The 15,631-nt window shown below is 29.7% G+C and overlaps 1 protein-coding gene and 1 pseudogene across 1 annotated transcript; one reads left to right on the forward strand and one right to left on the reverse strand.

The window, feature by feature from the left end:
- Nucleotides 1-1,939: 1,939 nt before the first annotated feature.
- On the reverse strand, nucleotides 1,940-4,084 carry LOC122853855. Its single transcript, XM_044154268.1, has one exon. The coding sequence runs from the start codon at nucleotides 4,082-4,084 to the stop codon at nucleotides 1,940-1,942; it is 2,145 nt and encodes a 714-aa protein (XP_044010203.1).
- A 6,792-nt stretch (nucleotides 4,085-10,876) lies between these two features.
- On the forward strand, nucleotides 10,877-12,706 carry LOC122855082 (annotated as a pseudogene).
- Nucleotides 12,707-15,631: the final 2,925 nt, after the last annotated feature.

The raw sequence follows: 15,631 nt of genomic DNA on the forward strand, positions 1-15,631 counted from the left end.
AAAGCTAAGGAATTTAGTGTATCCAGTTTGGTTTGTGAAAAACCTTTTCATCCAAGCGCTATAATATCACAGCTTACTCAACAATTACCTTCAGGAACGTGGATATATCCTCGTAGTAAAAACGATTGAAACCTAATATGTCCCTATATCTTCAGACGTCTGTTCATCTTCAGATAATACAATATTCAAGGGTGATAACGAGGCAATAAAAGCGATTGATGAAGTACCAGATGAATCTATCGTTGATGCATCAATTAATCCTTATGTTCATGTATCAATTAAACCTGGTGTTAATGTACCAGATGAGCATGAATTTTATGTACCAATGCAATGTAATGTTCATGAACAAAATGACTCTGATGTTCATGTACCAGATGAGTACGAATTATATGTACCAATGCAATGTAATGTTCATGTACCAACTAAATCATCATTACATATGATACATGCGTCAACTCAGACTGTAGACCATAATGATTCATTCGAACTAAATAAAAAAAAATTGAATGTAAACACCGGTAATTTTAATTTTTTAATGATCATATACTTTGATGTGTCACATTGTCATGTACATATTATGAAATTGCCAAAAATGTAAATAAAAATACCACGTGACCATAGAACTGTTGTAGTAAAAGCGCCACCATCGGCAAAAAAAGGTACTGACTTGCTCCATTCCGTGAGCTTCACCAACAGCCTATGCTTTAACATAGGAGATTACCCTCCTTATACACCTCCATGCTTCAAAGATATTATTCTTAACCTTGTCCCATTGCACAATTTTGGAGCATTTAAATTACGCATGAGAATAATAGGGGCGCCAATTTTTAAATTAAGTTTGTGTGGTGGGAGACCTGACGGATTTAATGAATTGAGAAATTCGATCGGGATATCTACAGCATCGTCTTAATTGATCACTAAGTGTATCAAATAGACGGTAAGACAGAGGCAAAAACAGCGTGTGAAACTGAATTGAAGAAAATACCTGTTAAATGGTAGTCCTTAAGACCCAGAACACGTTGCACCTATTTCCAATCATTTTTATTGTCTGCCGTCCACAGGTAAAAAAATCGATATTTATACGACTTAAATTGATTGGATTTAATACTTTTAATTTTATTATATTAAGTTAATTTTAAAATTTCAATCAAATGAGTTATCATCCGATATTAATTTTATTGAAAAACATGGTTAGCGTACGTCTAAACTGATTGATGAGCTAGGTTATTTTTTAATGTATTTTTATAAAAATTCAATCAAAACATTGTGCGGGTTAAAATCTAATTAAATTGAATTGTAGAGTAATGCGGGGGCTGAGCGGTATGGGGAATACAGAGGGGCGTGAAAATAATAGAGTGGTGGGAGTTTTTTATCTTTTTTTTCTCTATAGTCTTCCTTTTCTAATATAAACTCCAAGCTGACTCCCCACCACTCTATTATTTTCACGCTCAGCCCCCGCATTACTCTACAATTCAATTTAATTTTTAATAGATTTTTTAACCCTTTTAATGATTTTTTTTTTGATTGGAATTTTTTTTTTTATATTTAAAATACATTAAAGAAAAATAACCTAGCTCACCAATCAGTTTAGACGTACGCTATAATTCATGTTTTTTTCAATTTTTAAAAATTAATATCTCGGCCGGATGATAACTCATTTGATTGGAATTTTAAAATTAACTCAATATAATAAAATTAAAAGTATTAAACAAATTCTAATCAATTTAGAGTCGTATAAATTATCGATTTTTTACCTGGCTTACCTGTGGACGGGCGACAAAAAAACTGCTTGACAATAGGTGTAACGTGTTCTGGGTATAAAAAACTATCATTTAACAGGTATTTGTACGTGGCCGTTTTGTGGCGATTTTTTTCCATCAGCTTACGGACTATTTGTTCAATTCAGTTTCACACGCTGTTTTTGCCTCTGTCTTACGGACTAAAAAGAAATATAAGTTTTTTCATCAGCTTCAAACATAGAAAGAATCTTTTCGTTTATGACGTTGACGGTGTCATTTTTAGGGGCCAAAATAGCACGTTCACGGAGCCATTCATTAGATTTATTGGGAAGTTGAGAAATTTCGAGATATACTTTATTGATTACATTATTTTGATCTAGAACGGAAATCGCAAATGTAGATGTTATCTGTATCGTGCTATCGTTATCATTCTGGAAAGTTCCACTACCAATTTTTAAAAGTGTTTGAGAGAAGAGGTCAGCATTATTATCACCACCAAGGTGTACACGCATATTGGTCGTTAGTCTCAAAGATGCTATGGAAGACCAAAGATATGATGATTTTAAGCATGCATTGATTTCATCGCTTTCACTGCCTTTTGGTACAACTGGCAATATTTGCCTAAAGTCACCAGCAAAAAGAACAACAACTCCACCCATCGGACAATCATCACTTTTGAAATCCTTCAGCGTCCGATCAAGTGCCTCAGGACCACCTTTATTTGCCATTGTCGATTCATCCCAAACAATAAAACGTGTTTCTCTTAGCAATTTTCCTAAAGAACTTTGCTTCTTCACACTACAAACTGGGTGCTCGGTAGTCTGAAGATCCAAAGGGAGTTTAAAAGCGGAATGTGCTGTCTTGCCATTTTGTAATAATGTTGCTGCTATCCCCGAAGAAGCGACTGCTAATGAAATTATCCCCTGCACACGTAGCTTTGAAAGCAAAAGATTCAGCATGAAAGTCTTACCAGCTCCACCAGGTGCATCGAGAAAAAATAATTTACCAGTATTTTGCAATACACTTTGTAAAATTGTATTATAAACTGCTTGCTGATCGTCTGTTAATTTTGGTTCATTTTCCTGAATGTAATTTGAAAGTATATCTAAATCATAAGAGGTTTCCGCAATATAAGCCCTATCTCGAAGAAAATTATCATCGTTATCATCAGTTCGTGACGGTGATTCCATGTTAAAATCAGACAGTTTTTTTCCCGATATTTTTAAAAGATCATTTTCTATTAATATTAAAGTTTTATTCAGAATATATGGAGTGACAGCAAAATCGCGATTTCCGGAGCGATGCCTTTCTTGTTGCAAAATGTCTAATGACATACTCTCTCTGTGAGTTTCCCACAATTCTGTTAAATTAGTAATATGGCAGAATGCAATCATAGTAACAAACAGTTCTCTTAGATTCGACGCGGATTGAAATAAAACAGCTTCTTCGAGAGTAGCATTCCAATGACTTTCGTCTTCTAACAGACCAAGTGCTTGGCAAGCTCTTTGAAATGTTGGGTGAATAACGTCATCAACAGTTTTCAAATCTACAAAAGAAGTTGGTCCGCGGACGTGATGCAAAAGCATACGTAGATAATAACACTCAACATTGGTCGGATGAACTGTGTATACTCGACCAAGCATATTGGATTTCTTGACTCCAGGATATTGTTCAACCGGACTTCCTTGTTTTCTTCTATTAAAACGATTATTAGTAAAAGTAAAATAAGATGAAACTTCAATATAAAGCAAGGTTTTTGCAAAGTCATCACGGGAGCAAAGTTCAAAAAAAGCCATGAGAGTAGTGTTTCTCACATTTTCAAGTCTTTCGCGAGCATTTTGATCCGTGAAGTAAACGCGTTGACCATTTTCAAGGTGTACTGAAAGCTGAAAAACTACTGGTGACCGTTCATGAATCGTAAAACCAAATATTCGCCATGCAGCTTCTGAGGAACTAATATATCTACCATTTTGGAATGCCTTTATTTCATCACGTGATTCTACCGAGAATGCAGCCTGATCAGATCCTTTATTAATATAACTACAAATATATTGAATAGCTTTTACTGAATGACATGGTTCTATGTTGATGTGACAGTCAAATGCACGTAATAATACGGGGCTATATGGCACAATCCACCGATTGTCGATCGTTACCATGCGGCCAGACTTTCTAAGCTGGAAAGTTTGTCCACCGTCTTCAGGAGATCGACGTTGATATTTTGGATACCCATCTTGCCCTGATTGAGTTTCGATAGTAAACAGTTTGGAAAAACCTTTTGAACACTTCCCATTTTGCATACATGGTGATGTTATGTTCAATGGTCCACATGGGCTATGAATCATGTTTCTACTAACGATATTAAATAAAAGAGGATCTTCGTTCTGATTGGGCAACTCAGCACTAAGAACAAAATCGATATCATTTGGCCTCACTTTATCCTTAAGCCATACCAAGAGGTGAACGTGAGGCGAACCTCTTTTTTGCCATTCAATAGTATACATATGACACCCAACAGTATTGATTTTTTTTATGTAAAATATTTGTTAATTAAAATCACTTGAGAATTAAATCAAAGCAACAAACAATCAATTTGAGAAAAAATTTGCTAAAATAAAATGACATATACCTTAATTTGAAAGACGAGTCATTCAATTAGAAGCAGCGAGCGATCAAGTTGAGAGAAAATTTGCTAAAATAAAATCAAAAATTGCTCTATTTATATCATTATTCACTCAACTTAAATATGTTCTTTTCTCAACTGAAATGATTTTTGTCTCAACTTAAATTAATCAATAATCAAAAGTTGAAAAAATACATTTTTTGATTAAAAAAAAAAAAAAAATTATTATTTTTTGCTCACTGAGAACTTCATTTCGTTTTTTATTTGTATCTGTTACGTACCAAGTTGAAAAATTAAAATTTAACTATGAAATAACAAGAAAAAGAAAGAATATGTAAAATCAAAATTAAATAACCAAATAATCATAGAATAATTAAAATAAATCAACTTGGTATTTCACGTTAAAATTAAAAATCCTCTTATTTTGTTATTCCCTACAGGGTAACAGGTTAGGAGGGAATGTGTATGATTGTAGATGTACCTTGATGTAAGAATAATAAACGGTAAAATAAACTTGCACAGAGAGAAATGTCACAGTCAATAATTATATAGGATTGGTCGCTCGTTGATATAATTTATAAAATTATAGAATGTTGTTAATTAATTTAATTAATTTATTTATATTTAGTGTGTTGTAATTACTTATTTAATTTTATTTAATTTTACTATAACTATTTGTTTTAATTTTGTTTAAAATTAATTTGCGTGACATGGCATGGATGATAAGATGCATAATAATTTTTAATGTTGACTCGGTATCTCCATGTGTTAAATCTATTAAAGTATTATTTTATTTATTGATTATAAATTATTTTAATACCAAGACGTAACATATCATAGTTTTTTTTTTTTTGTAAATTAATTTTTTGTCCCGAGCGCGATCCGAACCTATCTCCCTAAAAACCTACCTAAAACCTTAGATATTTTAACGCCAGTAAAGAGTTCTTGTTAAAGACCGAAAATTTTCATCCTCATTAAGAATCACCCTCTTTCACATATATTATTTATTAAATATAAAATAAACTTGACGTCTTATAATACATTTATTTGAATAAAGTTTATTTTATTTTTTTTTTTTTAGACAAATAACAAAAAAAAGTTAAGTGGTGATGTAACTTAATTTATTATAAAATACATACTCTAATTTGAATAAGTTAACGAAGTCAATCATATATTTTCTTTTTTTACTACATAGATATATAGATTCAACTAATTTATTCAAATAGATGTATTATAAGACGTCAAGTTTATTATATATTTAATAAATAGTATATGTGAAAGAAAGTCATTCTTAATGAGGATGAAAATTTTTGGTCTTTCAAGTTAACGTGCGATGGCTTAGGGGATAACACACTGGCGTTGGGAATATAGGTTTAGATAATGTCTTTTTTTTTTTTTTAATTTCAAGGTTTTTTTTTTTTGGTTCGAAAACTATCGCTCATGGCGGAAAAAGTCCATAATGCGGGCTCTAGAGTTTTTGTAGACGCATTTTTTGAGCCTAAAACGAAGTCGAATGAAAATTTTTTTTTCTTCAAAAATATTAAAGTTTATCTTGTTTTTTTTAAAACAAAAAAAACAAAAAAAAAAGAAATAAATCAATTATTAAGATAGAAATTTAATTTTTAAATAACAATTTTACAATAAACAATTGCTTTCATTGTTATTTTCCAAGTGAAAATTTTTTTTATAATAATATTGAAGTTTCTTTTTGTCTCCTTTAGAACAAAAAAAAAAATTTTCAAATCAATTAATTATTAAAATAGAAATTCAATTTTTAATAATAATTTTACAAAAAACAATTTTTTTTATTGTTGTTTTTTAAGTGATAATTTTTTTCATTCAATTATATAATAGCACGTTTCAAGCCCTTTAAAACAATAAAAAAATTATTGAAATCGGTCAACTATTAAAGCTAGTATCCATTTGTTAATATTAATTTAACAATAAACAATTGCTTTTGTTATTATTTTTCGGCCGCGGATGCTTCGAAAATGAAAATCGGCTCAGAGTTTGATTTGAAAAAAAAAAAGAAAGATATATATTTAAAGAAGACAGATATAGTAGGAACCGAATGAACGAGCGTGGCCGAGTGTAACCGAGTGTGAGCGCGACAACAATATATTTCCATGTCAACTTTCCCCTGAAACTTTTAGTTCCCCCATTACTTACAACGATTACGCGATTAATTTAAACTTTGAACCCTGATATTAAATCAACCCTTCTATATAAAAAAAAACTAAAAAAACCAAAAAATTGCAAATTTTTTTCTCTACAAAAAGTTACTAAACTTTATCCCTGTAAAATTATTTTTTCTATGTGTTTTTTAAAAAATAAACTTGATTTATTTTTTTGCAACCCTTTCCCGGGGGTTGATGCAATTTTTTTTTACATATCTTTAATCAGCTCGTCACAAGGAATCTGCCCATATTTTTCCTTTTTCTTGTTGAGAAATTTGGCGAACTTCGAAGTTTTTTGACTGGACTAACAGGGAAAAATTTTATGATGGTTTTCGAAGAGTTTTTCGAGGCGCTTCTTTTGAGCTACGAACAAACTTTCTAAGTTCAGTGGTTCAAAAGTTATAGACTTTTTTTTTTTTTCGTTGATAAATCCAATACTGCGGCTGAGCCTATGGCTTCTAGCCCTCGTAAAAACTATGATACAAATAAAAAACGAAACGAAGTTCTCAGTGAGCAAAAAATAATAATTTTTTTTTTTTTTTTAATCAAAAAATGTATTTTTTCAACTTTTGATTATTGATTAATTTAAGTTGAGACAAAAATCATTTCAGTTAAGAAAAGAACATATTTAAGTTGAGTGAATAATGATATAAATAAAGCAATTTTTTATTTTATTTTAGCAAATTTTCTCTCAACTTGATCGCTCGCTGCTTCAAATTGAATGACTCGTCTTTCAAATTAAGGTATATGTCATTTTATTTTAGCAAATTTTTTCTCAAATTGATTGTTTGTTGCTTTGATTTAATTCTCAAGTGATTTTAATTAACAAATATTTTACATAAAAAAAATCAATACTGTTTTGAATTGAGGCATATATTATTTTATTTTAGCAAATTTTCTCTCAACTTGATCGCTCGTTGCTTTAAATTGAATGACTCTTCTTCCAAATTGAGGGTTATGTCATTTCATTTTAGCAAAGTTTTTCTTAAATTGATCGTTTGTTGCTTTAATTTAATTTTCAAGTTATTTTAATTAATAAATATTTTACATAAAAAAAATCAATATTGTTTTGAATTGAGGTATATATTATTTTATTTTAGCAAATTTTCTCTCAACTTGAACGCTTGTTGCCTTAAATCGAATGACTTGTCTTTCAAATTGAGGTATATGTCATTTTTTTTTTGCAAATTTTCTCAAATCAAAAGACAAAATATCCTTAAGTTTATCACAAGTTTTCCTAAATTAATTCTATATTTTAAAAAAAAAAAAATAATTTCTCTCAAATTGAAAAAAAATATTTTCTCGAAACAAGACATTTTTTCTCGAATTAATTATTTTTTTTTTCAACGTAAGACAAAAAAGTTCCAAGAAAAAATTTGCTAATATGAAGAAAATTTTTTTTCAATAACAGCAATTTTTTTTCTCAGTGTACCTATACATTACAGCACCTCGATAGTTCAGTTCCCAAATTATATTTTACGAACACTATTTCGCATTTAGTATGTTAAACGAACTTGAATAATTGGAAATCAATAAATATCGACAGATGAAATATAATACATAGTGAGATCCTAATAATATCGATATTGAAACTTTGAATATCACTGTGTTTTTTTATACGTAATATATTATACTTATTGAAAAAAAGATACTTTTTAGTTTAAATGGAAAAAGATTTTTTTAACTAAAAAAGACCTTTTTTTAATTCACAATAATAAACTTAATAATTACAAATATACATATATATATTTATCAAGTATACCATTTTTTCTTTACTTTGATTAAAAAAGTATGAATAAATTATATTGTTAAATTATTGTACAATTACAATACTAATTTTCTTCTTCTAACTAACACATCAATGTCTATTTCTCTTTTTTACGGAGGCCCTAGCCATAGGCTCAGCCGCAGTCTTGAATTCATCGGCGAAAACAAAAAAACGCTCATAACTTACGAACTAAGTAACCGAGAGACTTCGTACTAGGCTCAAAAGTTTTTAATCAAAAAAGTAAAATGTAAATTTTGAAAAAATTTTTTTTCTTACTAAAAAATTTGTGGTGTCTAAACTATCCATCAGAGAGTATTTATCACCAGAGTTTTTTGTTCGTAAATCTTTTCTCTTTTATATTTCATTCTTCTTAAATTATTATTTATGTAACTTGAAATAGTACATACGTTTTTATGTGAAAATTTTACAAGTTATAAAAACGGCGCAATAAATAACTAAGTAAGAGTTTTTTGGATATAAATTTTGTAAAGATTTACTGTTTTTCAGTACAAACTCATATCGTATTTCACTCATATAATTAAATATCACTTTTTCTGTGTCTTCAAATGAAGAAAACTTTTTGCCTATGTATAGACCACTGTTATTTTTTTTCATTTTTCAAATAATTTATTTTTTAATTTAAAAATTAACATTTTTTTATATACATTAATCAAATCAAATTCAGTACAAATATCAGTATTTCTCTCAAAATCCTAAGCACATGTTAGCAGAGTCTATCCGTATTCTTCATAGAAAAATAGAGTTGAACATGCTCATACCGGTTTTTACAAGGGCGCTTGGGATAACTACGCTTTAAAACTATTTCTTTTTTTAATTCGTTTATTTAATCAACTTAAAACTTTTATTTTTTAATTAACAATAATTTCAATATGAATAAAATTTCAATGCTTATTTATTATAAAAAAAAAAAACCACAATTATCTTGCACTGATGTATTCCAATAAAGTATTCTCCTACGATATTATAATCCCTGACGGAATGGTGCAACCATTTTTCTTGGTTCATTAATGGTTATTTGTTGGTTTGGTTCATTTCAGGTTAGTAATATCAGGTTCATTTCAATAGCCGTTAGTAAACTGTTAAATAACTCTATAAACGGTTGCATGTTGCGCGTTTGCAACCATTATCGAACGGTTTTTTAACAAATTTCTAACGGTTATTTTAGGGTTCTATAACCGTTCAAACTGATAATTTATTCGGTGGTTAAGTAATGGTCATCTTTAGGTTATTTAACGGTTACTATGAACTTATAAGTTATTATAGAGCGGTTTATGATTATTTTGGGAAAAAATGATGTAGATTTTTCGTATGTAAACTCTTATTTCTACTTTTTCTTATTAATTTTTCCATTCTTTTGTGTTTGTTTTTTTAAGTCAAAATTCCGGAAAAAATCCGGAGATATTATAGAAATAGTCTGGAGATTACTCCGTACATATCCCCAGAAGTCTCAATTACGTAGAAAATCCGGAGAAATCCGGAGAAATCCGGAGAAATCCGGGGAAAATCCGGAGAAATCTAGAGAAATCCGGAGAAAATCCGGAGAGATTATTTCTACCAGGGTTGTTATTAATAAATTATCCGTTTGACTATTTTTGAGCAGACAAACTAAAAGTATTTTTCATCGGTTGAACATTTTCATGATATGACAATCTATTCTTTTGTGTTCTTTTGGTTTATGGAGAACCACATGCAACCTTGCACATACACAATCTTTATTGAATTACAATTACACATGCTTTATTGAAAAAAAAAAATTGTCAAGTTCACTTTTATTATCCAATGCATTTTCGATCAACGCTTGTTACATAGTTATATTAGGGGTTTTCTTTCACGGCGGACGGCTGCCAGAAATACGGCCTCCATTGGTCGCCGTCACTACTCTTATATATGTGTGAGTGTTACAGTGGCGCACACATTTATAAGAGTAGTGACGGTGAGCAGTGGAAGTGGTATTTCTGGCGGTCGTCCGCCGCGAAAGAAACTAGGAAAGCCTCTTATAAATAATAATCCGTAGCAAGAAGCCAGCCACGTATATAGATTGTTTTCATACTTCATCTTGTTTAAAGAAAAAAGTTGTAGTGTTGTGCCCTAGTGTATAAGGCAATAGAAAATCATATAAATAAACAAATAAAATAATAAAAAAAGCGGCAATATTGTGCACAGAGCTTATATTAAAACACTAAGAATAAATAAATTCCGCTTGGATAAATTTGTGGTTGAGCAAAATGGAAGCAGCCGACTCATCAACGGACGACAGTCTTTATCCAATTGAGTTTTGATCGATAAATTATAAAATGCAAATTTACTAGTAAGTACAATAATTATTATTTTTCAAATATTACCAAAGTTTTTTATGTTTGAAAAAAAAAAAATAACTCGATCTTAGTCAGCAAGTGTTTGTAACAATGAGGTTATAACTGGAGCGGTTTTTTTTTATATTAATTCCATCATATCAGTTGACTTAAAATTTGTTTAAAATGTAAATATGATGAACATTTTATTTTATTACAATTAATGAATATATTTTTATTTTATAGCTGCGATTAAATTCAATCAAAAAACTTTCAACGATTGCCGTGGCACTTTGTGCTGAACATACTCGTAGTGAGTTGATGCATTTTGTTCCATTGGTACAACGTTTGGCATCTGGTGATTGGTTTACGTCAAGAACATCGACATGTGGTTAGTTAAGTGTATGTTATCCACGTGTAAGTACAGCAACAAAAGCTGAATTAAGAAATCATTTTTGTAATTTATGTCAACATGATACACCAATGGGGCGACGTTCAGCATCATCGAAGTTGGGAGAATTTGCAAAAGTTGTTGAAATTGAATATTTAAAATCTGATTTAATTCCAATGTTTGTTATACTTGCCCAAGATGAACAAGATTCTGTTTGTTTATTAGCTGTTGATGCACACTGCAAAAACTGCGCCTTTGGATTCTAGGCACTGTTCCATTGGATTCATGGAGCACATTTTATTGAGCGCTGCTCAATTATATTCAAGGAGCACCGATATCGGTCCAGTTGCTCTGTTAATTCAAAGGTACTGTTCAACTGTATTCGTTGAGCAGCCTGAGCCGTCACTCGAATTAAGAAAGAGACACGCATACACATAACATAACCTCTCTATATCAGTAACTATTAAACAATTAACATATATATGAATGCATATATGTTAAATATTCGATAAATTTAATAACTAAAGATATATAGAATATTTATAATAATTTATAAATGAATATTTATGATGTAAATATCATGACATGACAGATATAAAAGTACAAATAGAGAGAGAGAAAAAATATAATGTAGTTGTGTTTGCGCATGCCTCCGAAACGCCGAAATCTGCTCAACAAATATATAGGTACAGGACCAAGAAATCAAAGGAACAACTTTAGCGGAGCAGTGCTCCATGAATCCAATGGAACAGTGCCTATAATCCAAAGGCGCAGTTTTTGCAGTGCATGTGTTAGTATTGCAACATTATTACAACAAGAAGATGTTGAACATTTTGTTATGCCAAAATTACGTCAATGTGATACTGATTTATCATGGCATGTACGTTATATGGTTGATGATAAATTTACAGATTTTCAAAAAGCAGTTGGTCCTGAAATAACTAAAACTGATCTTGTACCAGAATTTCAAGTTTTATTAAAAGATGATAAAGCTAAAGTTAGAGCAGCAGCAACTTATGAAGTCAATAAGTTTTCAACAAGATAGCGAAGTGGTTCTACGACCATGCCACGAATACAATCAAAGCCTAGAACAGCAAACAAAATTGAAGGTCGAATTACTCCTAAAATACGCTTTCCAATATCGTGAGCATTTTCACTATTTTTCTATTAAATACTTTGTTTATGTTTTCATTTTCTGCTATGTATGTGTAGGCTCTTATGCCATAACTAAAAGATATGTTTCTATGTAAGAAAGAATAAAAGAAATACGTCATTTTACGTAATTTAGTGAGTTTGTTTTCAGTTCAATTGTGGCTTTTGATTGCTCTGTTAAGTAACCGGAAATAAACCCATTTTGGTGAGTTCAATTATGGTTTTGGTTCATTTCTCTTAAATCGAAACTCTACTTGAACTGTAATTGAATGGTTCTTTTATGGTTGCAAAATTTTTTGCCGATAACCGAAAATGAACCTTTTTTAGTGGGTTCAATAACGGTTCATTCATGGTTTTGGTTCATTTATCTTAAATTCAAACTCTATTTGAACGGTTATTAAACGGTTCTTTTATGGTTGCAAAATTTCTTGCCGATAACCGAAAACGAACCTTTTTTAGTGGGTTCAATAACGGTTCATTTATGGTTTTTGGTTTCATTTGCGCAACTTGCAACTCTCAACGAACCGTTATTTAACGGTTATTACATGGTTGCACTGTTCCGTTAGGGATGACGAGATTGATTAAAATTTTCTATTAATTTCGAATTAAACCCTTCTATAAAAAAAAAAAAAAAAAAACAAAATGAGGCTATTATTTATGCTATTGCGGTTTTCACGTGGTCGACAATCACCGAAAATTCTAGAACACCCAAGTTGATAGGTCCCTTTTTTGCCGTTCCTTGTCAGCACTTCTACCTCCTGGAGCGTTTTAGCTTTCGAAAAATAGAAAAATTATTCGACTTCCGCCTTTTCGGACATACATCTTCTATACTCTCTATTTTCCATGGTTATCCTAAATATCTTAATAAATAGAAAGAGTAGGAAAACTCGTTTTTGCACGTCAATGCACACAGAGAAGGATATGTTAACAGTTAACTTATCCTGTTTAATGTTAACATATGCCATGTTAAAATGGGTGGTGGCTGATAAGTTTACACCAAAGATATATATATTAACATTAAACATACGTATCTTAATAGTTAATATGCGTATGTTAACTATTAAGATATCTGTAATTGACACAATTTGAAGGTTAGGCTGATAGTTGAAGACATTTACGTATGTAAATATAAAAATTGAATGTAAAATTAAGAATGAATTTACAAAAAAACTAAATTTAAATAAATTTATGACAACACGAGTACATATTATATTATATTACAATTAGGATAGTATCACAATATAATGTCAAAAAAAAAAGATGACAAGAAGTAGACTGGCGCATCAAAATATTTGGCCGCGTAAAGATACGTATGTTAACTAGAAACATACGTATGTTAAGGTGTTACCCGCGCATATCTAGAGACCTCTTGCGGATGGCATTTAGAAACATAATATTTCTATGAGTGCGAACGAGATAAAAAAAAGGAGAAAATCTCGTTTCTCACTTCCACTTAAGTATTTAGACGAAGACAAAAATTTATTTTTATTTGTTGTAAAATAAAAAGATCTCAAAGCCCTATTAATTTTTATATCAAAAGTTTCCTTATTGTTTCTTCTATCTATACTTAGTTTTTGATAAAGCTAGCCGTATTTTTCATGAAATGGCTAACCAGGTTTCTAAAAACTCAACCGGACTCTCCATAAGAACCTATGTATAACCTCCAAAAAAGTAGCCTACTTTATTAATTAATTACTAAGTAATTAGCTACAAGAAAATTATCATAAAATTTGAGCGTGTGTATTACTATTTCATTAAGCTACTTAAAAAATTCCAAGGCTCTATCCGTATTTTTGATTTGTGCTGGATATTCCTTAACAGTTAAGATATCTATGTTTATTGTTAATATATATATCTTAACATTAAACTTTTGTATGTTTAATGTAAACATATTGGTATGTTAACTGTTAACTTATCCTTCTCTGAGTGTGGTATTTCAGTGTACACTTGACTATATTCAGAGTATATAATATATCAAAGTACGAGATTATTGTTAAACCAGTGTCCAATTTTCTTAAAAATATTCGAAACTGATATTAATTAATTAATTAATATTTTATTATGGCCGATCAAGCACAAGATTTAAAAAAATACCAAAAATTGGAATGGGATTTGACACGTGGAAAGAAGCAAGTAATTTGATCTTAGATTATCAAAGTTTAACTCATGAAGTATTTACGACATTAAGATCAGTTACACTTGAAAGTTCTTCTTTTGCTGGACAAGTGGACAAAAAATTAAAGTATAAAGTGAAAACATTTGGGTGCAAAAGAGGTAAAAAAAAACCATGTGTAAGCACTGGCCAGCGATTATCGAGGTAAGTCAAATTCCCACAATTAAATATTTCAACTAAAATAGTAATATTAAAATAAATGTATTTTTTTTTTAATTTAGTACATTCAGTTGCGATTGTCCCGCATTCATAGCATTCAAATTATCAGATGATAAGAAGAAATTAATTATTGTTGATATGAATTTAAAACATAATCATGAAAATGTAAGTATTTTATTATTATTTTATTTTTTTTTTTTCTATGGTATATTTACTTGCGGGTGCATTCGGATGGCTTTGAAATGAGAAAATTTATGAGTTATGTTGTGCCCTAAAGATAACTGAAGTTCTGTCGGTATGTTAGAATACTAGCTTATCTTTCAGATGATAGCAATGAATAAATAAAAATAAACGACAAACAAAACAAACAAATAGATAAATAAATAAATATATTAGACCTTTAACAATTTCAGTGAACGACATTTCATTTCTTAAAGTTTTACATATAATAATTATAGTTTATTCACTAATGATAAACAATATAAAAAATTCAAACGTGTTTGTTTTTAAATAACCAGTTTTTTTTTATGAACAAAATATACTTGAAATTTTTTTTCTTTCAGAAATTCAATCATGCATTTCCTGAAAATCGTAAATTGGAACCGATAGTTCTGGAAAAAGTTCAGGAAATGATGGAAATGGGTGCAAAAAATAAACCACTAAAAAATTACTTGGCCAATACTCATCAGAAGTTACTCACTCAACAAGATTTATACAATATAAAATCCAAAGTTATGCGTCAAACTAAAGACGATAATCATCCTGCAGTTGTTTCTGATTTGTTGATAAGAACATATGGTAATCTATTTTAATTTAATATTTATATCTCAAGTAAATACATACATCCAAACGTATTATGTATTCATTTTTATTAAAATCTTACATATATTTTTCTTCAAATGTTTTGATTTGAAAAAAAAAAAAAACTTTTTTCCGATATAAATATATACATAATACGTATAAATATTGTAATGCATCAAATGTAAAAAAAAAAAAAAATGATAAGCACCCACACGAAAAAAATATATGAAATTTTTATAAAAATTATATATAATCACTTTATAAAATTCTTATATATAAATTTTATATAAAATTGGGCCAAAAATGGTATAAAATTTTTATATAATTTGCATAAGG

Source organism: Aphidius gifuensis, linkage group LG4 (assembly GCF_014905175.1).
Source record: "Aphidius gifuensis isolate YNYX2018 linkage group LG4, ASM1490517v1, whole genome shotgun sequence".
Lineage (NCBI taxonomy): Eukaryota > Metazoa > Arthropoda > Insecta > Hymenoptera > Braconidae > Aphidius > Aphidius gifuensis.